The following is a 23,220-nucleotide window of genomic DNA, read 5'->3' as shown; positions in this document are numbered from 1 at the left end:
TAATATTTCTGAGAAAAATCATCAAAGCATTATGTAGAGATGTAAGGGACTTGGTGGGAAATGAGACATATCACGTGACTAAAAAGCAAAATAATAAAGATGTCAATTCTCCTCAAAACAAATCTATAAATTTAAGGCAACTCACATAAAAATTTCTAACAGAATTTTTGAAGAATTTGGGGTGGATGGATACAAAAAAAGAAGCATAAAGACAGGGAACCCATTAAGTACACGTTCAAATACATTATAAAGCCACATAGAGAAACAGCTGAAGAACATTTAACAGGGTCCAATCAGTGAACCAGAAAACAAAGGGAATCAGCATCAAAACAATAGAGGAAGCTAGGGAGTCAGATCCAGGAGGAAGGGATAATTACTGTAAACAGGGCTGAGATAACTGGTCAACTACTTGGAAGAAAAGGTTATAGCCTTACCTCATTATATACACCAAAACAAATTCCAGAAGGATTAAAGCATTAAAGATACAAAAAGATGAAACTATAAAAGAGCTAGAAGAAAATATAAGTAAATAATTACACAGCCTTGGAGCAGAGCTGGCCTTTCTAAACACTAATGGCATAAATAATGAAAAGATTATCTTATTTTTAAAAAAACATGTAACAGCGGCATTTTTTAAACTATATACAGATCAGGAACTAAAGTGGCAAAAAATGTTATTGCAGCAACAGACAACACACTACACATTAATAGTTATAACAGGTGAAGAGTTCAAATTAAAAGACTAACTGGTGATAGAAAAATGGTCAGAATTACAGTAAAAGGCAATTTTTAAAAAGAAAGACAAGGAGGGTGGAGAGGATTGAAAGTGGGAGGCGGGGTGGGCAGGGTGGGGGAGAGTAATGGGTGGAAAATGGGGACAACTATAATTGAACAATAAAAATTAATAAATAAATTATAATAAATAAAAACTACAAATGGCTTATACACTATGGAAAATGTTCTCATTAAATAACCAAAACATGATATTTGCCTACCACTGTCAAAGTTGTGCTTAAAACAAGCAAGCAGAAATTCTCACTAGGTTACATTCCTGAAGGACAATTTCATTATATGTATAAGCCTTTAAAATGGATATATCCCTAGACCCAATATTTTTAGGTCTAAGAATTTATCCTCAGAAAATAATTATGAATACATGTTACGACTTAATTATAAGTACATTCATCATAGCACCTTTTTACAACAGTGAAAATCGGTAATAAATTAAACGCACACAAATGGAGAAATGGAACAATAAAAAATAAAATATGCAATTAAACACTACACCTGTCTCCAACATGCAATACAAAAACACTTGCAGGTAAAAGCAAATGTCAAAGACAAGTTTGTTTGCAAAGGTCATGCAACCCTGGACACGAGAGGATTCTGTTTGAATACGTGCTCACACCTGGGCACGTCCTATGAGACTTGAGACGAGAACAGGGTGGTCTTTGACTGCAGATGGGTTCTGCTCCTGTCTTTTTATCGCTACTCTATGAAAATGTCATTCAGTGAGCTTATATAACTTATATTACTAAGAAGAAAACAGGGGCTTTGAAAGTATAATGTACAAAGAAGATAGTATTTCCTGGAAAAAGTTAAATGTAACAAAAACAAAATCTGGTGCCTTTGCTTTGCATTCAGCCACAGCACAGCCATAAATGCTAGTAGCACTGCTCATTTCCTTCACACGCTTTTTTTCACGTCACACTGCCCACGGCACAATTACGGTTCTCACGAGCTCTCTTATAAACCGAGAGCACTCTTTCTAGGGGCTAATATCCTGGCGTTCACTGAGCTGTTGTGTCCACACAGCACTGACACTGAGGACTTGTACCACCCAGGTTCTCAGACCACGCCCTCTTCACTCCCCACAGGCCAGCACGAGCATGTCAAAGCCATCTTGTGACTTTACAGAAACTTGGATGGTTGATTTCAGTACTTTTCTCCAGTGTACATGTTTCTCTCTTAGAGAGTAAATTTGGGAAAAGAAAACGCCTTGGATGTTTCTCCATCTCAAAAGAGCACTGGCAAATCCACTCTCTGATCTAGGCAATTTCAAAGTAACTAAAAGACTAAAGAAAACTCTGTATCCTTCATTAATTCTTTTGAAAATTCTGTTCCTGTGCTCCTTACATCAGTTTGCAATAGAAACATCAGTGACTGGTATGGAAGTGATTATGGAAGAATCGACAGATACACTCAGCACAACACCTGGTGCAGAATGAATCCCCAGAAAGGTGTCATCAGTTTTGAAGGTGACAGCTACGTTTTCAAGTGCCACATAAGCATAACGCTTGTGAAGGCCCACTGGTGATCCATTTGAGTTCAATGCTTTTGGAATCCAGACAATAAGAACTTCATAAAATAGTTGTTTTTAAAAATATGCTCATCGCTTTTGCTTAGGACAGAGAAGTAGAAAAAAATAATGGGAGAGAAGAAAAAGCTGTATTTAACATGACATCCACCCAAACCGCCCTGAATGAAATGCCTCAGGTTACTCCGGCGTGGCACTGGCGGTTCACCGGAAGGACAACTTACTTTCGCCCAGGAAATTTCTGTGTCAAGGTCGCCAAGCAAACCCTCGGCAGTGGATTTCTGCACCAACTCCGTTTCTGTAACAGAAAGCCACTCGGAGAGAGAGGCAGCCTCTTTCTTCACCTTCCGGGCCAACTGTGCCGCTCTCTCCAGATCCTGCTTTCCCTCCGTCACCTGACAAGAAGGGAGAGAACTGAGCATGAATAAGAAGGAATCAGAACAGTAACTTCGGCAGTATAACCGCAAAGAGATGCCCTCTGGTATGTGTCCTGGTGGCACAACATATCAAAATGATACAAAATCAACCACCTAAACTTGCAGAAGTGAGGTCAAAACTGCCCAGGAAATGCAGGGACTACTCATTGTTACTGAACAAAGTGAAAACATTTCAGCTACTTTTCTCCGGGCTCTTGCAGAAACTCAATTACTATTTCCTAACCCAAGAAGGATCTAAAACCGTATGTAATACAGTTCTTGAACATTGCACGGTTTCAGGTCACAGTCTTTTTCACTCCCCTGCTTTCAAGGCCAAGACTCTCAGTGAGAGGAGACACTACGCTTATCGAATCCTGTCAGTAGTAAATGGCCCAATGACTCCCCAACCACTTCATCAAAATGCCCAAATTATAGATGTTTCTTGGAAGGATTTTAAATCCCATTAATTAATGTGAACTTCCCATCATCTATTTATTAGAGTCCTAATGTTTTAACATTCTCAGTAGACTCTTCAATTTAAATATCCAAGGATGAATAACTTCAGTTTAAAACAGGGGCTATTTTTTAAATAAAGCTTCCTTAGAATAATTTCTGAAATATCAGTAGTCACAGAAAATATAAGTGAATCTGGGTTAAATATTTAAAATGACTTTCAGTGCAACTAGTAATCACTCTAAGAGCAACACAAACACTTAAAAATAATAAAAATCATAGGAATAACTGAAAACATTGTTAATACCATAAAATTTATACATGCATTTTCCCAGAAGTGAAATTTTAAAATAGATTAAAAACAGATAAATGAGAGAGACAGAGAGAGCGATCGGGGATGGGGGGGGAGGGGGCGGGGGCAGGAGTCCTCACCTGGGCGCCCAGGTCGTTGTAAAGCACCTTCAGGGAGGTCAGCTGCTCGTCCATCCCCTTCGGGTTGTCGGTTTGCTGCTTCTGAACAATGTGTCTTCCTGTCTTGATTACAGTCTCCACTTCGAGCTTGACTTCACTTAGAGTTTTATAGAGTTTCTTAAAAGTAAAACAAGACAAATCAGACACATCATACTGCAAGTCTGGTAACCGGGATCATTTCAGAACACGACTTATACACAGATTGATAGCTACAAATTAATCACGGTATTAAAGGGTTTTATGTTTCCCAGATTTGGATTCCAAAATGAGTAAAATGAAATCAAAGTTGCAATAACTTTTTAAAATCAGAGAAGAAAATAAAGAATGATTATACTTTTCTAAAAACCCTCATGTGTATTTGAAAAGTTTATGAAAGTTTAGGACTACTTTCCCTACATAAAATAGGAAAATATCAAGACAAAAAATTGAATATCTATCACCTTTAAAATTATGTTTTTTTAAAAATCCTAAATGCTATTACTAGGAAAAAAAGCCGACTCTGGCTATCTTTCTGGCTCTTGGAATTTGGAAGTATCAACATGCACTTTCTTTCTCACACTGTTCTGAAGCACCACGTCTACCACAATCGATACAACCTCCGCACACAATGGAAAACTACCTGACGGCCCAACACATCAAGACGGATGTGGCTGTGAGGAGTCAGAGTTACGCAAGGCAAACAGAGCCGCCCGCCTCCTAGTCACCTTGAAGACAAAAATATTCCCTCTGGGCTGGCCTTGACCTAAAGCATCTCCCGTGGCTCTGTCACGTCATCATCACAGACCACTGGACCAAGTTACACGTGGTCAAGGACAGCACCTGCTTTGCTGACCTCTATATCTCAGTAAATGCTAACATATGTCACACACATGTACACACACAGTTATGTATAGAAATTACCCGATTTATTCATTCTGCCACCCATATCAGCTTTTGCATAATCAAACAACCTTTGACATGTAACAAATATGTGTACATTATAATTTTGAAAAGCACAAAGAACTCATCCCAAACTTTTCTTCTCTTAACAAGTGGCATCTTGAGCTTCATGGTTCTTCTCCAGCAGGACACTAATTCTAAAACAGTGAATGCTTAGCCCATTTTTAGATTTATATGTAACTGAATTTTAAAGTTCAACACTACAGTAGTAATAACAGCCTCTGAATAATTTCTTCTTTCACATCCCGGGTTTACACTTTGATTTAAAATAAATTTTCTTAGAGAATGTTTTTTTCTGCAATAATATTTCTGACATGTATTTTAAGTATAATGTCTTCTTTCACGTTTTAAGTTTAAATGTTATGAATTCAAATTTAAAATTTAACTATCCTTAAGAATAATTTTTTTACACTGTAATACTCCTAACATCCATTCTAAGTATGCATGGTTTTTCTAGCTAACTCAAATTTAACCTTTAAAAGTTAGTTTATAGTCACATTCTTCCAAAGCCTTTCATAACTTCATTCTTCATAACAATGATTTCCCTTTGTTTTCTTAATCAGGTATATGTGTGTAAGGGTATATGTATATATATACACACACGTGTACATACATATATGTGTGTACATGCTCCTTTTCTTATTTCCTTATCTCATGACACCGTAATAATTGATTTTATTCTCTCCTATCTATCTCTCCCACCTCTTTTAATTCCCTTGGAGGAGAAGACCACACTTCTTGTTTTATAAGCTATTTTTCATCATGGATCCCAAATCTTAGCACACTACAGACAAACAATCATTGCACAAACCATGTACGTTATGCTACATGAAACTACATCAGCTGCTGGAAAACCCACTAGAACCCCTAGTCACCCAATGGCCTCACCATACACTTGTCCAGGTGGGTCTGGATGACGTCAGGGTCCACGTCCTTCACGTTCAGAACGTGGAGTTCTGCTTTCACACCATCCAGCACACGCTTGCAGTCGAGCATGCGCTGCTCAAAGTTAGCGGGCTTCTGGAAAAGCTGGAACTTTGTGGACACCTCTCGAAGTTTCCTCTGTTTGAAGAAATGAAAATAATAAGCAATTCACATCGGAATGAAATTCTCTCTCAGCAGACAGTATTAGTATAACACATACAGAGAAAGAGCTGTAAAAATAAAGCACCAATAAAAACATTCCGTAAAGGAACTCAGTGAGGTTACCCCGTGTCATAAGTTACTTGATGCTCAGTGTCTCGATATTAGACACAATAAAAAGCTGAGATGGCCTTGCTAGAATTAAAACTTCATTGATTTCTCACCTGTTCAACAAATACAGTCAGGAGTCTAAAACTCAAAACGCTGCTCCTTGTGAGCACAGAGGGAAAGCCAATCCTGCATCCACCGTGAGGGGTCTAAGTGGTACTGGGTCCCAGGCTCTCCGCCTGCCCTGCCTGTCAGCAGGCAGGAGCTCAGGGAAAAGACTTATAAAGCTAACTTCTAATCTAGCGTGTTGCTCCCTCTCGGCTCAACTACAGAATCAGATTCACTGCTCTGCACCGATGCAACAATTCGTTGCTGCTGCTCTGGGGCCCGGGGCGCCTTCCATGCATCACTGCAGCCTCATCGTTCACATCAAAAAGAAGACGGAAGCCGTCCAAGCACTGAGCTCCTCCTCCTCCTTCTCTTTTCACTCCCCACGCATTCCCCGCCTGGTCACCTGCAGCACATCCAGCTGGCTGCCTCCTCTAGTGGCCCTGCCTTCCGGGGAGGAGGTCGGAGGCTGGGAACGTGTGTTTCTTCTCAACTCTTCCAGGGTCAGCTCGTGGGTGGAGATCTCTGCTTGGATTTTCTATAAAGAGATTATAAGAAGGAGAAAGTATCTTTAGTTGTATATAGTCATTTAGCCCTGAGGATAGGCAGGTCCCTATGCAAACTTTAGTAAGTTTTCAGTATAACAATCATGTGGGCTACAGTATGTTGTGCACAGACTATGATCTTTGCCTTTGTCATTTCTAATGTTTACCAATTATTTATAAAAAAGGAATTTTCCCAATTTCACAGCTAGGAATGCTGTAATTTCAAAATGGTGCCCATTTACCAGGGTTTCACGTAGAGACCAAGAGAACTCCAAAACCCACACGCTGCCCCATATGCAAGGTCGCCGTTTCTCACAGACTATGGGTTTGGGGTGCCAGGAGGGGCTGGTTCTCTCGCAGGTGAGGACACAGTTGCATACGCTCTTTTTCCGACCCACACGCCTCCAATCTAGGGCAGCACCTGGGCCTCCTGCGGAACTTGGAAGGCATCTATCCTCTCCGTCAGGTATGTTGTGAGCTGCTTGTCCAGTTCCCCTAAGCTCTCCTGCAAAACCTGAAGCATGTGATCAGTGTCCCGAAGGACCTGGAGTTGCTTTTCCAAAGAAATCTGCTTGCTCTCTGCCTACACAAGGGATAAAATTGAATCATTAGTCACTCAAAACAAATTTATATAACTGAATATAAGAAAACCCTCCTATGCTGGTCACCAAGAAAAGAAATTGAAGCTCTAGTTCAAGACTTGGTCCTGCAATACAATTAAATAACTAGCAACAATAACAGTGAAAAGGTCCCTCTATATCTTCATATCTTATATATAAGATACTATCTATATATATATATGACACTATATATATATATAGTGTCATATATATATATATATATATATCTTGTAGTGAATTACTAATTTTCACTTCTGTCTACATACAGTAACAAAATATAAAGATTTCCTGCTCATTAAATAGAGAATAAAAATTTGTCATTTTCTCATTTACTATAAATTTAGGACATCTCCAGGAATCAGTAATAAGCCTATCAACATGAATACAAAACACAAGAAGAATCTCTATCAGTAGGGTAAACACAGAAATCTTTTTTCCATGGTCTAGATCAAGTGCCCTTCTATTTGCTGCCCTTCTGAATTAAGCCTGATTTTACTGATGACCTAAACATCAACAGTTACTATTGATATGTGTTTGAAAGCATCTAGCACCCACCCGCCCCTCCTACGGAAGAAGCGTCTCCTTCCTCTACTCACTGAAATGAACACACATGCTGTAATTCATCCTGGATGTGTATTAAGACAGCGTGGTATTTTAGAACAACAGCTTATGCCGGATTCTGCTGGCCCTACTATTTACTGGAATAACACGAGTTCTTATTCTTATATACAACTGTAATCTGATCCTTAAGAGAAATTCAAGAGTCATTAGTAGAAACCATCTCAAAGATAGATTTCTTTTAATCAAGTTGGCTGCCTTATCAGAGTTAGGTCTACTCTTCCTCAACTAGTATTTCAAAGCCCACAACACCCCGTTAATATTGGTTACCAACTTCCGCTTGGTAAAATTCTTGAGGTCAGCTCCCTTTCACGCGCTCCTAATCTACACGCATGCACATCCCAGGTCTTACCAGGTGACTCAGCTCTTCATATCGACTGTTGAAAGCCTCCAGTTTCTCACTGATGATATCATCAAGGATCCCTCCATCAATCAGGGTCTGGCCGAGTTCCCGGATCTGGGTGCGATTATCTGCCGGATGCCGCAGAACAGATTCCAGAGACTGGACAGGGATGGGGGAAAGACACAATGCATTTATGGAGGAGGCTAATGTACCAAGGGTCCAAGAAAATGTCCATTTATTTAACAAGTAATTCCATTTTTCTGAAAATCTACCTAAGGAACAAGACTAGAAATAATTACTTTCCAAAAATACCCATTATGGTATTTAAAAATACATAAAATTGAGAACTTGGCATGAATGTATGACAAAATAACTCCATAAAACAATTTTAATAATTATTAACTACACAGGAAAATGTTCAGGGTATGACACAAAATTTGAAAGCAGAAAACAATACTATAAAAAATTACCTCTAACGTATTGATTGCATTACTAAAAACAGGTACTCAGTTTCCCACAACACGCACAGAGGGCGAGGCCCCGGTTTATGGACACAACTGTGCATACACACCAATCCAATTAGCCACGGGGTTAAACATTACTTCATATCACGGATGGGAGCACTAAATTTGGAGAAGTTAAACCCTTTGCCTACGTACACACAGCAGAAAGAAGGGCTCAGATTTCAACATGACCCCAGAACCCTTACAATTTCATAGCCTTCGATCCGGTTGCTATAATGCACTAACTTCCAGTGTGTATGTTAAAAAAGAAATAATAATTATGACCTGGCTGGCATAGCTCAGTGGATTGAGTGCAGGCCTACGAACCAAAGGATGGCGGTTCAATTCTCAGTCAGGGCACATGCCAGGGGGTGCAGGCCAGTTCCCAGCAGAGGACATATGAGATGCAACCATACATTGATATTTCTCTCCCTCTCTCCTTCCCTTCCCTTCTAAAGATAAATAAAATCTTTTAAACTAATAATAATAATAATTAGAAGAAAAATACCAAAATGTTAAAAGTGTTTATCTTAGGGTTTGCCTTATACTTTTCTTCACTTTCATATTTCTAGACTACATGTTTTATTTATTTTATGTCACTGATTTCTACATTTATTTATTAATTTATTTTTAGGGTTGTTCAAGTACAGTTGTCTCCACCCCCCCACACCCACCCCCACCTCCCACCCTCAATCCTACCCCCTTTGGCTTTGTCCGTGGGTCGTTCACACGTGCTCCTGACACCCCTTCCTCTTCTTCCCCCGTTACCCCCTCTGCCCTCCCCTGCACATGTTTTAATTCTCATGCTAAGAAAGTACTTATTTTTAAATTAAGCTTTTCTGTTTTTTCAGTGCTCTTGATCTCTCACTCTGCTATTTCATTTACGATGTGAGAGTTTCTCTCCCCCAGGGCACCCTTCCCCCAAAGTTTAGGTGCTACATCGACGTACTCCTGGTTTTCAATCCAGTCATCTACTGGATGACTGGGAGTGGCCCTGCAATTCTGAAAGCACATCTCTCCTCTTCCTCTCTTCTTTTCAAACCGAATCTATTCTCTTCATATTTTAATCCACTTAAGACACAGTTATTAAGTCACCATGCACCACACACTGGGCTGGTAACAAGAACAAAAAAAATCAGGTGCATTTCTTGCCCTCAAGGAACTCAAGGCCAGGCCTGGAGACGAGCTCCCGGGACAGGAGCCCCCACTTCCAATTCTTCCCTCCCCAGTGTGCCCTCCAACTTTCCACGCCTGCAGATAACAGAGCAGGAGCCAATGTAAACACAGTCAGAGCCATGTCTAATGAGCAAAAATAACTTCATGAAGAACCAGGAGAGCAACGGGACATATGTTATATATCCTAATAACATAAGGCTGAGTTTTACCCAGGGACTGGTTAAAAAAAAAAAAAGGCTGGAAAATCACTAGAGTGCTTTCCAGTGTCTAAAACGTACTAATTAACAAATAACTAAAAATGTTGGGAGGCTGAGTTAGAAGGTCCCCAATGATCTAAATATATGTGATTATATAAACATTTCAGGCAATGGAGGGCAACACAAGTTCCACTGAAAACCACTGAGGGGGAAAATGTGTTTGCTGGTCTAAGGCATCACAGGTTCCTCATTTTAACACTCATTGGGCTTCACGACAACAGGAAGAAATGCCCCGGCCCCCGGCGCCCACCTCCAGTGCCTCGTTGACGGCCTCTGTCTTCTCGGGCAGGTCCTCTGTGCTCCTCATCCGCTCCTCCAGCGTGTTGAGCCAGGTGGTCTCGAGATCCAAATAGTGAAGCAGTTCGATCCAACAGGACCACACCTCCTACCATAGGCGAGAAAAACGTTAAATTAAATACGAAGCCATTTAGAGACGCTTGTATCTCTAGGGCTACATATTCTCTCTAATCAACAATCGTTTCATTCAGGTAGGAGTATACATGAAGATTTAGAATCTGATGCAACTGCAATGTCAAGTAAGTGCAGTGAAATCTAATTCTATAATAAATCGTATTAGACCAATTGCAGGGAGATGGGAGGCAAAGAGGAACGAGCTTCCTCACCATTTATATGAAATTAAGTTTCAAGGATCTGGTTAAAAGTCAAAAATAAAATTATATAGTTAGTAGAAGAAACCAGGAGGAAAATATTATTATTTTGTTTTTTTTAATAGAAAGGTACAAGCCCTCATAATTGCAACCCTTTTAAAAAATTATATAGAAAATTGGAATTCCATGGGATCCATCCTATTCCAACTCAGAATTAACTGATGTAACAATTCACTGTATACTCTTTGCAACTTTTTTTCCAAATTTATATGAACGTCTCTATACAGGCAAAGAACCATATTTTAGTCAAATGGACTTATACTGTACTTACTGTATTACTGGCAATCATTTATTCCCCATGTTAATGGGGAGTTGAAGGGGGATGAGAAGAGGAGATAAATTTGTACCCCCCACTTCCTAGGAGAAAACCGTGGGAAGAACTGCCCTTGCCCACAGAGGCGGGGCCTATTTGATTGATTTAAGAGAAAGAGTTCCACGGGGAGCCTCCTGGGTTGGTGCTTTTTCAGATGTGCTAAGAGAAGGCACATTCCCACCTGCTTTCCAAATGAGCTGTGTACTGGACCAGGGAGCAGCAGCCTTTTCCATACAAGGCTATACACTAGATATTTTAAGTTTTACAAGACACATGTGGCCTCTGCTACATATTCTTTTCTGTTTATTTTGTGTGTGTCTTGTTTGTTATTAACAACCCTTTAGATATGAAAAATATACAAACCATTGTTCGATCACATGCCATAGAGAAAGAGGCATGAAGCAGATTAGACCCTCAGGACGTAATCTGCCAACCCCTAAATAAGACGAAAAGAGAAAAGGTGTGTCTGGTCCCCCAGATTTCTACAGGTAGAAGAAAGCAGTCTGCAATATCTACTCAGCTGCAAACAGAGCCCAATTTCTTATGGGAAAGAAAGCATGGCTCTCAGATGATCAGATTTACTCTTACCAGATTTGAGTTACTAGTACCAGTGCTATTTTTGTCCTCTGCCCCAATGTTTTTGAATGAAGCACCAGCTGAGGCTTTCTTATGCCTGGCTCACTGCTGTATGTGCGTATTTGGGGTGCAGTAACATAGTGTTTTCGTGCCCAGGTCACCAGATTGAGTGCCGCCACCCCTGAACACCTGCACCTGAAGAAACTGCCTGAAGCAGCCACCTCTGTATTCAGACCTGGTGCAGATCACAAGATACTGGATTTCTAGCTTGATGCTATACCTGCTAAGATTTAGGAGTCCCTGGAAAGCATAAGTACACTTTGCAAGTTGGAGGAGAGTAACTAACTCATGACCAAAGCATGAACTGCGGTGGATTAACAACAGCCACAAGTATTTTGCCCCTACTCCCATTAAGTAGTGAAATTTTCTGCCCCCCTGGAACATGGGCTGGCCTTGTGACTTGATTAGACCGAAAGAATGCTACAGACATGACTGTGTGTCAAACTGCACACCCAGCCTCTAACAGGGCTGGAAGCCTCTGCTTCCTGCCCTCTGAAAAGCCAGCTGCCACACTGGAGAGAAGCTGCACAGTGGAGAGGCCACGTGGAGTGAGCCCCGGAGGACGAGGGGACATCATGAAGCTTCCAGCAGTGCTCCCAGTGGAATGCAGCCACTTGAGTGAGCCAATGTCCCACACGGGGCAGGAAGCCACCCAGCGAAGCCAAATCAAGCACAGAATCATGAGAAAAAGTTAATGCTTGTTTTTGCAGGTCACTAAGTTTTGGTGAAGTTGTTGCATAGCAACTGATAACTGAGACATCAGTGTTTGTGTTAAAAATATAGAAACATGGTTGGGAAGAATATACACTAACTTCTGGATAATGATTACTTCAGGCGAGAGATGGGATGGGATGGAAGAGAGGAAAACAGGTTCTGTAATACTAATTTGTTTTATTTTTAAAAACAAGATCTGGGAAAACCTGACAAAAAGCTAACATTTGTTATAGCCAGTAGTGTTATCTCTACTCTTCTATAAGTCTGACATATTCCATGATTTAAGACATTTTAAAGGAGTCTAAAACTAATCAAGGTCCTAAAATCGAAAGGCATTCTTATTCTAATTTAGAAATCTGGACTATTTCTGCCCAAGATCCCTTGGTACCATCTGACACAATTTTAAAAGTATTTCTGTTGTTAAACTTCTTTTTCCTTCTTTTTGTTTCCCATTCAAAGACATCAAGGTCTTCTGTTTTCTTTTACCTGTGTCCCTTTTTGCTTGCATTTTTCCTTCTCTCCTTTCAAAGTAATTCTCTCAAATTAATTCCAAAGTACTTCTAACAGTAATTCTCAAAGCAATTCCAAACCCTCAAAATATTTATGTCATTCCTCATTTCCGAACTGTCACGCCTGGGTCATAAAGACGGCCTGAAGAAATGACCCAGAGTACACCGTAGTCCCTTGTTAGCTTGGGATAATCTGGGGACTCCATTCGTTATATAAACATATTATGAGTTGTTATTTTGGCTAGAAATACATAGGAAAACAACAAGAAAAAGAGCTAAGTCAAGGGTGGTAATGACAGAGAAGAAAACGTAGATAAGACTATAGTAAAGTTCAATTTCAAGACTGTTCACCCGGACTTAAGATTAGGCATACACGATTTTAATATTTCAAGTAACCTTAGGTGTTTTATGTTACACAATGTGTTAACATGAAAAAGTGAGGTTTCGAATCATAGCTTTCTGATGAGCTAGTCTCAATTACCCAGATGTATCTTACCACAAAATAGTTTCAGAACTAGTGAGTAATGACTGAATGCAGTTTAAATGTTGCCATTGTGGCTGTTTACGGTTTTAGGATTTACCACACTGTTATCATTTATTTGAGGTTAAAGTGAATTTAAATTGAAGTGCCTCCTAAACTTTTTTCAGTAAGATATAAAAGTCATACTAATATAAAAAATAAGCAAGAGCTTAATTTTATTTTTACAAAAGCCTCATAGAGTCATCTACATCAGGGATGTCCAATCTTTTGGCATCTCAGGGCCAACAGCATCTCCATGCTGGAAGAAGAATTGTCTTGGACCACACATTCAATACACAAACAGTAACAAAAACCCATGACCAAGAAAAAAAATATCCATACATAATTTTCATGGTGTCCACCACCATGAGCAAAAAAGTCCTCACATAATAACTTTCACTGCAGCAGCCCTTTCAATAATCTTTTCAAATCATTGAGCAGGTCCCAAGTTTATGATCACTAATATAGAAAAAGTACATATCTAAGTAATAAAACTTAGAGTAAACTTAGTAATAAACCTAAGCAATATTTTCAGTAAATTTACAGTTTTGCGTTCTTAGCCATCCCGGGCTGCTTGTGGCCTGGGGGTCACAGGTTGGACACCCCAATCTACATCTTACACCCAATGGCTTGACGGGGTGATGGTCCAGAAAATGACCAGCATATTTAAGTTGTGCTTTCTTTTGGGTGACTCTAACTTTAGATGCCACTCTAAGTAATTAAAAAAAAAAAAACCTCTCAACTCATGTCTGCATACTAACCAGGCAAAACAAAACAAAACAGATGTTCACAGTATATTATTCTAGAATTTTAGGACTGAAATAGACCCTACAGGTCACCTGTGATAGGAAAACCTTGACTTTACCTATTAAAAAGTAAAGTCTGAAGATGGTAAATGACTTTTCCATGAACCCTCCATTAATTTGGGGCAGCTCTTGGTCTCTCTCTCTCTTTTTTTAATCCCTGCTTCCCTTTATCAACCTATTACACAAGAACTACTTTTCTTTTATGATCCACTACTTGGAAACAATGGAATTTTCTTCCAAGATATGGAAACAGTCAGTACATTACAGAGTTTCGGTCTCATAAATGCATCACTGGAAAAGTAACTTACCTCTAGTGTGTGGCACTTTCCTCGAATTCTATTGCAAAGAAGTTGGTAATTCTCCAGCACAACATTCAGCGCAGATGTCAACTCCTGGCCACCAGAGGGCACTCTTGCAGCCAACAACTTGATGTTGTCCTTAAGAATCTTCACTCTCACCTCCTTCTGCAACACGTCCTCTTTCGCCCTCTGCTCCAAGAAAGGATGGACTTGAAAATTGTCTCCCTTTCTCACTAACCAATTTGTTTCTTCTTACAAATAACTAAACCAAAATGAAAACATCTGCATGACTCCGACTACCTCGTTTGGAACACTATTTAGGTAATCACCACGGGGAGTGGTTTTGAAATAAGAATGCGAACTCATTACATGCCCCAACGTACACAGTCCTATATGAACTCTTTCCTTTACCAACAGGTAATGTTAACCGAAGTCAGCCTAAGTTATGTTCACAGCCACAAGGCCTTTTCTAAGTCTGGGCCCGTGATAAGAATACGAGTTCATTGGAACTGACCACCAGAGTCCAGAGCATATCAGACTGAAATAAAGGCATGTTCACAAAAATTGAGATACATCATTGTCGAGGTGTCCTTTAAAAATGACTCAAACATATATTCCCTCCTGGGACACAGGTGCATCTATCCTCATGATAAGGAACTGCATTTCAAAGAGGATAAAGTTACAGTAGAAAGATCTGACCTAGAAACAGCTTCTTTCCTGACTCCCACCCCACACTTAGGATACAGCCTCACTTTCAGGAAAATCAACCAACACCAGCCTTTTAGTTTCTCTTTTAGCTTTCTTTACTGCTTAGTGGTTTTAAACTTTCCCAGGTTGGATAAAAATAATTAAGCATAGTGGTTTTTAAAATTCTAATAGCTGTTTGGAAAAATGAAAACAAACAGAACGTTGCCCAGTCAAGGGTATAAATCTTATTTTTCTAAACTCTTGTGTCCAGAGACCTCAGTGAGCCCCAAACGGCAACGCCTGTGGTGTAAGAAAGTGAATAAATGAAATAAGGTGGTTCTTACCACAACGGGCTACCCTTAAAATACCTTATATACTGAATAGTTTAAACGCTTTCAAAAAAGCTGCACTAAAAAACGGATGTTTCAAGGAAAATACTGTAATTATAATGAAAGTCCCTTACTGTGTTTACTTGTATTCATACACAGTAATCCTTGGATAAAATCAAACTCTTTTTTAAATATGCACACAGAGGTTTGTGCTGTGGTTACATTTTTAAGCAAGTTAACTTTGGCCTAAAATGTTACATGTGTTGCTTAATCTTATTTTTAAAAATAGCCTTTAATCACTATCTTCTTTGGCTTGAACACTACAGGAGACGTGAAGCAGTGTTAGAAACTTGGGAATGATGCCCAGTTCTCTCGTTATATTAAAAAAGAGAGTGTTCAAGACTAGCAACACAGGAACATAACTTCACAAGCAATACATCCTGCAGCCCGACCGACACCAAACCCCCGCCAACATCCCCGCTCCTACCTACCTGCACGAACAAAACTTTTATATTCTGTACCCCATGCGTAATAGTAACTGGAAGAACCTATCTGATGAAATAAGGATGAACCAGATTGAAAAGGCTTTCTTTTTCTTACTGAAAAATAATTCTTCCTGAAAACTTCTGGAAATAGTGGTGCCAGTTGCACAACAGAACGAATGTGAGTGATGCCACTGAGTTTCTGAGTCATTCCCTGTGGCCCCCAAAGTTCTAACAGAAGAAAACATCTCAGGGCCCTTCATGGATTCGACTCATGCTCCAAGTTGAACTTCCTTCCCCGACAGAACCATTGCGGCTACCCTTCCTTCTTCTCAAATTTAAAATCCTACTGTGAAACTTTACATGAACAGTTGACACTTGAACAACACAAGGGGTCAAAATCATGTATAGTTTTTGACTTCCCCAGAACTTAACTACTAAGGGCCTACTGTTGACCAGAAGCCTTACTCATAACATCAACAATCAACTAACACATATTTTTCATGCTATACATAAGCTAAAGAAAATGAAATGTTACTAAGAAAACTGTAAGGAAAATACATTTACAGTATTTATTGAAAAAATCCTTTGAGTGGACCCACGAAATTCACCTCTGTGCTGTTCAAGGGCTGACTGTATCATCACACTTTACAGCTGAATAGATGAGTCACTGACTGGTTTTTACAGGGAGGGAGGGAGAGGTGGAGCCTGCAGCGCCGACTGCCCAGCCTCACCTTCATCTCCTCCACAGCATTCTCGAGTTCTCCGGGCGACTTGTACTCAAAGTCCCTCTCCAGGTACTCTTCTTCCGCCTGAGTCATCCACTCTTGCATCTCCGCCAAGTCTTTCTTCAAGTTCACCACTTTTTCCTGACTTTCAGACAGCCTACTTTTCTGAATAGTAATCTAGAAAAGAAAAGCCATGTACCCAAATAAACCAACGTTACTACAGTAAATGTCAAGTTCCTAACAGCTAAGGGCACAGCGATACCTCCGCAAAGCGCCTTCCATTTTAAAATTCGGATAAAAGCCTTTAAACATTCTGAGCTGATGTGAAATAGAAGCAGTAATGAAAACAATAATCATACCTGGGATTCTAGTTCACATTTGGTTATTAATGTGATCTGGAAATATCTATCATAATTTTGAAAATGCTTATCTTTTGATAAAGTAATCCCAAATGAAGAAATCTAACCTACAGCAATAAGAGCATATATTTCAAGGAAATCTACAGTAGCACTGTTGACTACAGGGGGGAAAAAACCCTGACCGCAACCAAAATATCCATTTTTTTCCTTTTAACAGGATTCTATGTTAAGATTTGACTTTTAAAAGCAGAGGAGAGATTTCTATTTCAGATGCTCATAAAACACTACTCTGTAAAATTCTGGTTTTGATAATTTACTATATTTATATATTCCAAAGAGACACAAAAAAGCTACATTAGGAAGCAAGTATTTTTCTGAACCTGGTTCAATAACTTGATTAAAAATTTCAGAGAAGCCTAAAATACTTTCAGAGACATTCTTCCTCTAAGGACAAGTTCACTATTACTACAGGAGAAGACACCGTCCACAGAGATCAAGCTCATGTCACGGTTCCACCTCCCGCTCAAGTTCAACCTCACAGCACCTTGCCAGGGCCTGCTGGGCTGTGAAGCTGACAGTGACCCAAGGCCAGGACAGGAATCAGATGGCTCTCAGGAGAGCAAGGGGCCACACTCCAGGGCTTTTCTGTTCCCCCCCCCCCAACAGGACTGCTATCCTAAAAATAGGAAGGGGTCAAATGGGAACTTGGATTTCTCGGCCAGCGTAGTGCTCGGGGAGCCTGCTGCCAGCAGCACACACAGCCCTGGCCCCAGGCCTGGCTGGTTGGCTGTTTAATCTGGTCAGCTTTAAAACAATACTCACATGTACAGGTTTCTTGGGCCCCACTTCCAGAAAATTCTCTTTACTAGTAGTTCCTGGACACCAGTTAGTAATATAACTTTCATGGGTCCATAGAGAAATGCAAAAGATAAAGTCACTGGCCAACTTTTGAAAAATGAAAAGCTCAAAATCATAATTAACTACCCTGAAATTACAAATTTCCTATTTTCTGTCATTATAATATTCTTCCTTTCATGAGAGCATGAATATATTAATAGATAGCATATATTTTTTTCTATTGGTTTTATATGTCTGTCCCTTCTTAGCAAAATGAAAATTTGGCCCCATGATTTTATCTAAAATTTCTTCAACTTCTTTATGACTTGGGAAATTCAAGAGACTGGGGGTTTGCCTCTTCGTTGAGGGCACTTAATGTCCCATGATTTATTCCCATTCGTTGCATCAGTAACAATTCACAATCAACTCTATGTCCTCATGTGTGTGCACGGACACATGTAGAGAGGCAGACACAGATCGGAGTCTTGTGTCTCCATCTACATACGTGTACCCATGTATCTATCTCCTTGTTCCTCGCTGACACTTCCGAACCATGTCCCCTATTCACTTCCCCCAACACCCCACTCAGCATATACTATCAGACTGCAGCACACCAAGAGGGATTTGAATTTGGCTCACTTATTAGGTGATACTACAGAATATTTTCTTACGTGTGATAATGGTTCGGTGGTTTGTGTAAGAGTTGTCCTCATTCAGGGGAGAAGAATACTGAAGTATTTAGGGGCTTGATATTTTCAAATCTCTGTCAAACGTACTTCTGGTGAAAAGTATGTTTTTCACCAGAAAAAGAAAGTGTGTGTGTGTGTCCATATGTAAAGAGAGCAGGGGAGAAAATGGGAAAGCAAACATGATAAAACATTACAAACTGTCGAATTTAGGAACAGTTATGTGGCTGCTCCCTCTACCATGACTTCAGCTTTTCTTTAGGCTTGAACATGCGCAGAATAACCTAACCTTCCAGAATGGAAGCCAACGTGCCGCCTGCTCCCACAAAAGCTGCTCCTTGAGGCTTTGCCACCAGTAAATGGCACCACAGTTCAAAGTGGAGGTTTTGCAAAAATCCTAGCCTGTCCTCCACGGTTTGCTTTTTTTTACGTCACATGCCCAGTCCGTTACTGGGCTCTCATCTCTATTTACGAAACACAGCCCAAGCATAACCTTTCTCATGACCTCCACCATCTCCCTCGTCCAAGGAGCCTTCTTCTCTCCCAGACGGCAATAACCCCCCGCCTTTTCAGAGCAAATTGTCCAGATGGAATCAAGAGCAACCTTGCAAAATCTGTCCCATGTCACTTCCCTGTTCAAATCTCTGAAATTGCTTTCTGCATGAAGTCGTCCTCGAAATAAAATGCAAAAATCTCTGCCTCCAAGGCCACCTACGATCCACACCCAACTACCTCCTCACCTCAGATCTCCCCATCCCCAGCCCGCTGAGTCCCCCTGTTCACGCTGTTCCAGCTTCAGAGCCTTCCTGGTTTTTTATCAACCACACCAAGCGCATTCCTGAGGGGCCAACTGGACAATTAGTATCCTCTCTGTTGTCCAAACTGCATGGGCTGTATAATCAATTTTATCACTTTACTGCTTGGAGAACAGACAGTAAAGCAGAGAAACCTACCTCCCTGCTCAATTTCTCCACTTGGGTCTGGTGGTCAAGGAGTTTTGTCTGCACCCAGGTTTTGATTCCAGCAACTGGGCAACTTCGAAGGCTAGTCTCTATCTCCTTCATGTCTTTCAGCGATGATTCAATTGCTTCCATTTCATTAACAAATGCCTGCACACACAAATTAACCCTTTGCTGAGTTCATTCCCATAGCAATACATACCATAATTACAGTTTGTCTGCTTTCACCCCTGCAAATACTATAAAAACAGACTGCTTGGGAGTCAAAACTTTTCACTGCTTCAAAAATATTGTGCCTTACAAAATTCAGTTCACCAGGGTTCTTCATCTAACTATCTGCCAAGTTAGATTAGAAATACTTGACTCTCAGCAGGAAATACCACTTTAAAGTAATTTAGAGAAGCCTAATGAATTCGGCACATATAAATTATATGTGGTATTACCGGGAAATTTCATTTGTTAAATATATTTTTAAAGCTGCACCATGCGGCATAGTAAGAGCAATACACACTTGGTAATAATGCCACCAAGATGGTCATCATAACATGAAAGAGCAGCTCCCAAAGAACTACAAGGCTCTTTGTTCTCTCTCTCCAAAATTCTATGACCATGGCCAAAAATAAAATGTAAATAAATCAGTCATTTTTTATTAACTCTAAAGTCAAACAAGCTCAGCAGTGAAAGCTATTTCATCCCAGTTTATTGTCATGTCCTATTCCTACAATGTTCGTAACAGCACAAATAATGCAGGGCAAGAAGAACGTGCTGTGCACGGCAGCGGACCTGCTGGGTCGTCCAGACTCACCGAGCACTGGTCCAGCTGTCTCTGCAGACCCTCCGCGTCTCCTTGGGCAGCCGGCTCTTCCATTAAGTCTTTCACGCCCTCCCTCCACTTCTCCGTGACTTTCGAATGAGCCTGAATCGAACACAATAACCAACGGGGATATGACTCAGTGACCTTCGACCTACAATGTCTCAAAATCTATTGCTACTGACGAAAAATGGCAATTTTTCAAAACGTTGACAGTATCACTTTCCTTTAATTTTTTTTTAATGCTCCCATTTTGAAAATCATGATTTTCTTCCCAAGTGACCAAAATCCCCACAAGATGAGTTTCCTGATCATTCTAAAAATTTCCAAAACACTCCCCAGCAAACCAAGCTATTCTGCCTAAATGTAAACAATATACATGTATGATTAAAACTTCAAATGACAGGGAAAATGCTTTTCTTGCTATAATCAGGTAAAAATCTTCTGTTTTTATATAATAATTTCTCCCGAAGATACCTATGCAAAGCAGAAATAATTATGGTTCTGAAGGGAAGGAAATACACTGGTCTGAGTTCTGATTTGGATGCTGTTATCCCAGAACCCAGGACAGACAGTCCGCTCCCCAGCTCCAGTCTCTCAGACGAAATGCACTAACCCAGTACTGCGCGTGTTAGCGGGAGGCCTAAAACAAGTAGGAAAGGAAATATCTGGCAGTGAACAAGAGACTTCAGATAGGCAGTAACACCGGAACTGGCCCTTAAAGAATGCAAATAAACAGGTCCGATTTGACCTCTAATACTGGAGTAAAAGGAAAGGTCACTTCTCTCTGAGGCTTGCTGTTCCATCACCAGTCAGCCCGACTTCCTAGCTTCCCTGTTACTTGGCTGAGTTTGTGTCCTTGTACCATCTTCAACTCTTTGCTTCCCATTCAACGCCAGGAATAAAGACAGATTTTTCTATCCTGCCCGAAAAGCACTTCAGGTCTGAAGGCGGCCGCCATGTCTTCCCTCAGCCTTCCACTGGCTAAACGTTCCCAGTTCCTCCACGATGGTCGTAGGATGTGATTGCAGGTGTCCCACTCACCACTCTCATCTACACACTCTGGGAACCATGTCAACTCCACATGCCCTTGCAACAGGCCACACAGAACCGTGCAGTCTTATCTTCGTAATGCTGGAATGGATGACAGCGAGGAAACCTAACTGGTACTTCATGTGCTGAAAAGTACACTCATAAAATGCCATCTGAAATTGTTTTATTTTTCCTATGGTAGGGTTGTTGCCTTTCTTTTGTTTTTTACTTGACTGTTTATAGACACATCATTCACAATAGTGTGGTTAGCTGAAACTCCAGAATTCCCACGACTTCCTCAAAATTACATTTCCCCATCTCATATTGCTTACTTGGCTTCTGTCATAAATTCAGGAGTTGATGTTTATAAATAACAAACTTTGTCTTGTGAGTTCACAAAATGATTTGAATTTTTCGTCTCTCCACTCTCCTATCGGCTAACCTCCCAGCTCTCTCACGTGCAAACCTGGAGTGAGGCATTCCTTTTCTGTTGAGTTCTTGGGAGGGAGCTGGGGTTTTCCCAGGTGACAAATGAGGACAATGACAGTGCCTACCTGAGCATCTCCCCAGGAGGATACCAGGTCACTCGTGAATCAACAAATTTTTGGCTTAGTTTTCAAAATATGGGAATTGACCTAATACTAGCACATTCAACAGGCTTTCAATCTTTCTCTTTCGAGGTTATAAGAGATTTTCTCAAATCCTTTACTGAAAGCATGGCTTGCCAAAAATGATGGTTTGTAGCATTATTTGAACTAAATGAGCAAATATTTTAGTTCAGTGAGTCCATGAATCTGTGAGTCTAATAATCTAATATCCCTCCTCCAAAAAATAAGTAAAGAAAGCAGTACTTAAAGGAAATGAGTGTGGGTAAGGCTTATTAGTGGCATCCAAGCCGATTCCTGGTGACCACACATTCTTTCCTAACACACAGAAGATCTCTGGTTGGTCATTTATCTATAGCCAAGAATAGACGTAAATCTTGCTTCAGGTCTTTAGCTTCTAAAAAATGATGTTTCCCCTCAATGAAGACTTTCACCGATCTCAACTTTCCTGGTAATTTCTCACGAGCTGCGTGGTGTGACCTCGAGATCAGAGGTAAAACTGCCCTTGCCGGGGGAAGCAGACTCAGCCGCATCTGAAGGTTCGGTACAGCATTTCCATCTAACTCAGAATTCAGGCTCTAAGGCGCTGTCAGTAACGACCATGCTGCACTTTCCAGCTTGCAGGGCCATTCCCTGATGAGGATGGAAAGCAAAAAGTGCCGACAAGGTCTGGCCTTTCTGCCTCTGTTAATATCAGACCTCCCCCCTCAGTTCACCCACAGCTTTGAAGCCCCTCGTCTCACACTGCACTTCCCACAAACCTCCCCCCCCACCCCGCCCTGTCCTCATAGGCCCAGGCTACACTTGCACTTTCCTTTTACTTTAATTGCTGACATATCTTCCTTTTATTTGCTCCAGCATTCTAAGATCTCACCACAGAAGACTGCTTAGAAGGACATGGTCAGGGCAAGGTCAGATCCAGTGTGCAAACACACAAATGTGCAAGAAGAGAGAGTTCACAAACACCCTTCGAGTTCATGGAGGATGCTGCCCGGTTAAGTTGTTGCCACTTGTTGCGCTAATTCCCATTCTGAACTTTTTAAGCATTTGAGGCAGCGTAACTGGCAATCCATTAAATCTAGTTCTGAATAAAAAAAAAAACAAGAGTCTCCGGGGCCAAGGGTTTTTGACCTTCGTATGGAAGCATTTTGTCCCAAGGAACTTGTTTTAGTCACAGCCTTGACTGGAGCCCATGGCCTCGAGGCTCCCAGACACAGGCAGGAGAGGACGTTTGATGGCACCAACCCCCCTCCTTCCTGTGTCTCTCACACACTCAGACCCAT

At 40.7% G+C, this 23,220-nt stretch overlaps 1 protein-coding gene across 6 annotated transcripts in view; it reads right to left on the bottom strand.

Annotated features, from left to right (window-relative positions):
- UTRN (utrophin) overlaps window positions 1-23,220 on the bottom strand; it is a 449,632-nt gene that overhangs the window by 278,012 nt on the left and 148,400 nt on the right. For all 6 annotated transcript variants that reach the window (XM_037144913.2, XM_037144915.2, XM_037144914.2 and 3 more), the window contains 11 exons: window positions 20,295-20,405; window positions 19,484-19,639; window positions 16,655-16,825; window positions 14,432-14,611; window positions 10,208-10,342; window positions 8,031-8,180; window positions 6,862-7,023; window positions 6,302-6,433; window positions 5,485-5,658; window positions 3,619-3,774; window positions 2,542-2,712 (listed from right to left, as the gene is read on the bottom strand). In XM_037144913.2, coding sequence (XP_037000808.2) covers window positions 2,542-2,712; window positions 3,619-3,774; window positions 5,485-5,658; window positions 6,302-6,433; window positions 6,862-7,023; window positions 8,031-8,180; window positions 10,208-10,342; window positions 14,432-14,611; window positions 16,655-16,825; window positions 19,484-19,639; window positions 20,295-20,405 — 1,698 coding nt within the window. The remainder of the gene's footprint in view (window positions 1-2,541; window positions 2,713-3,618; window positions 3,775-5,484; window positions 5,659-6,301; window positions 6,434-6,861; window positions 7,024-8,030; window positions 8,181-10,207; window positions 10,343-14,431; window positions 14,612-16,654; window positions 16,826-19,483; window positions 19,640-20,294; window positions 20,406-23,220) is intronic.

This window comes from Artibeus jamaicensis, unplaced genomic scaffold, assembly GCF_021234435.1.
Source record: "Artibeus jamaicensis isolate MK-2021 breed Jamaican fruit bat unplaced genomic scaffold, CSHL_Jam_final contig_3176, whole genome shotgun sequence".
In the NCBI taxonomy this organism is placed as follows: Eukaryota; Metazoa; Chordata; class Mammalia; order Chiroptera; family Phyllostomidae; genus Artibeus; species Artibeus jamaicensis.
Note: the sequence above shows the minus strand (reverse complement) of the source record. Positions and strands in the feature narration are given on the sequence as shown.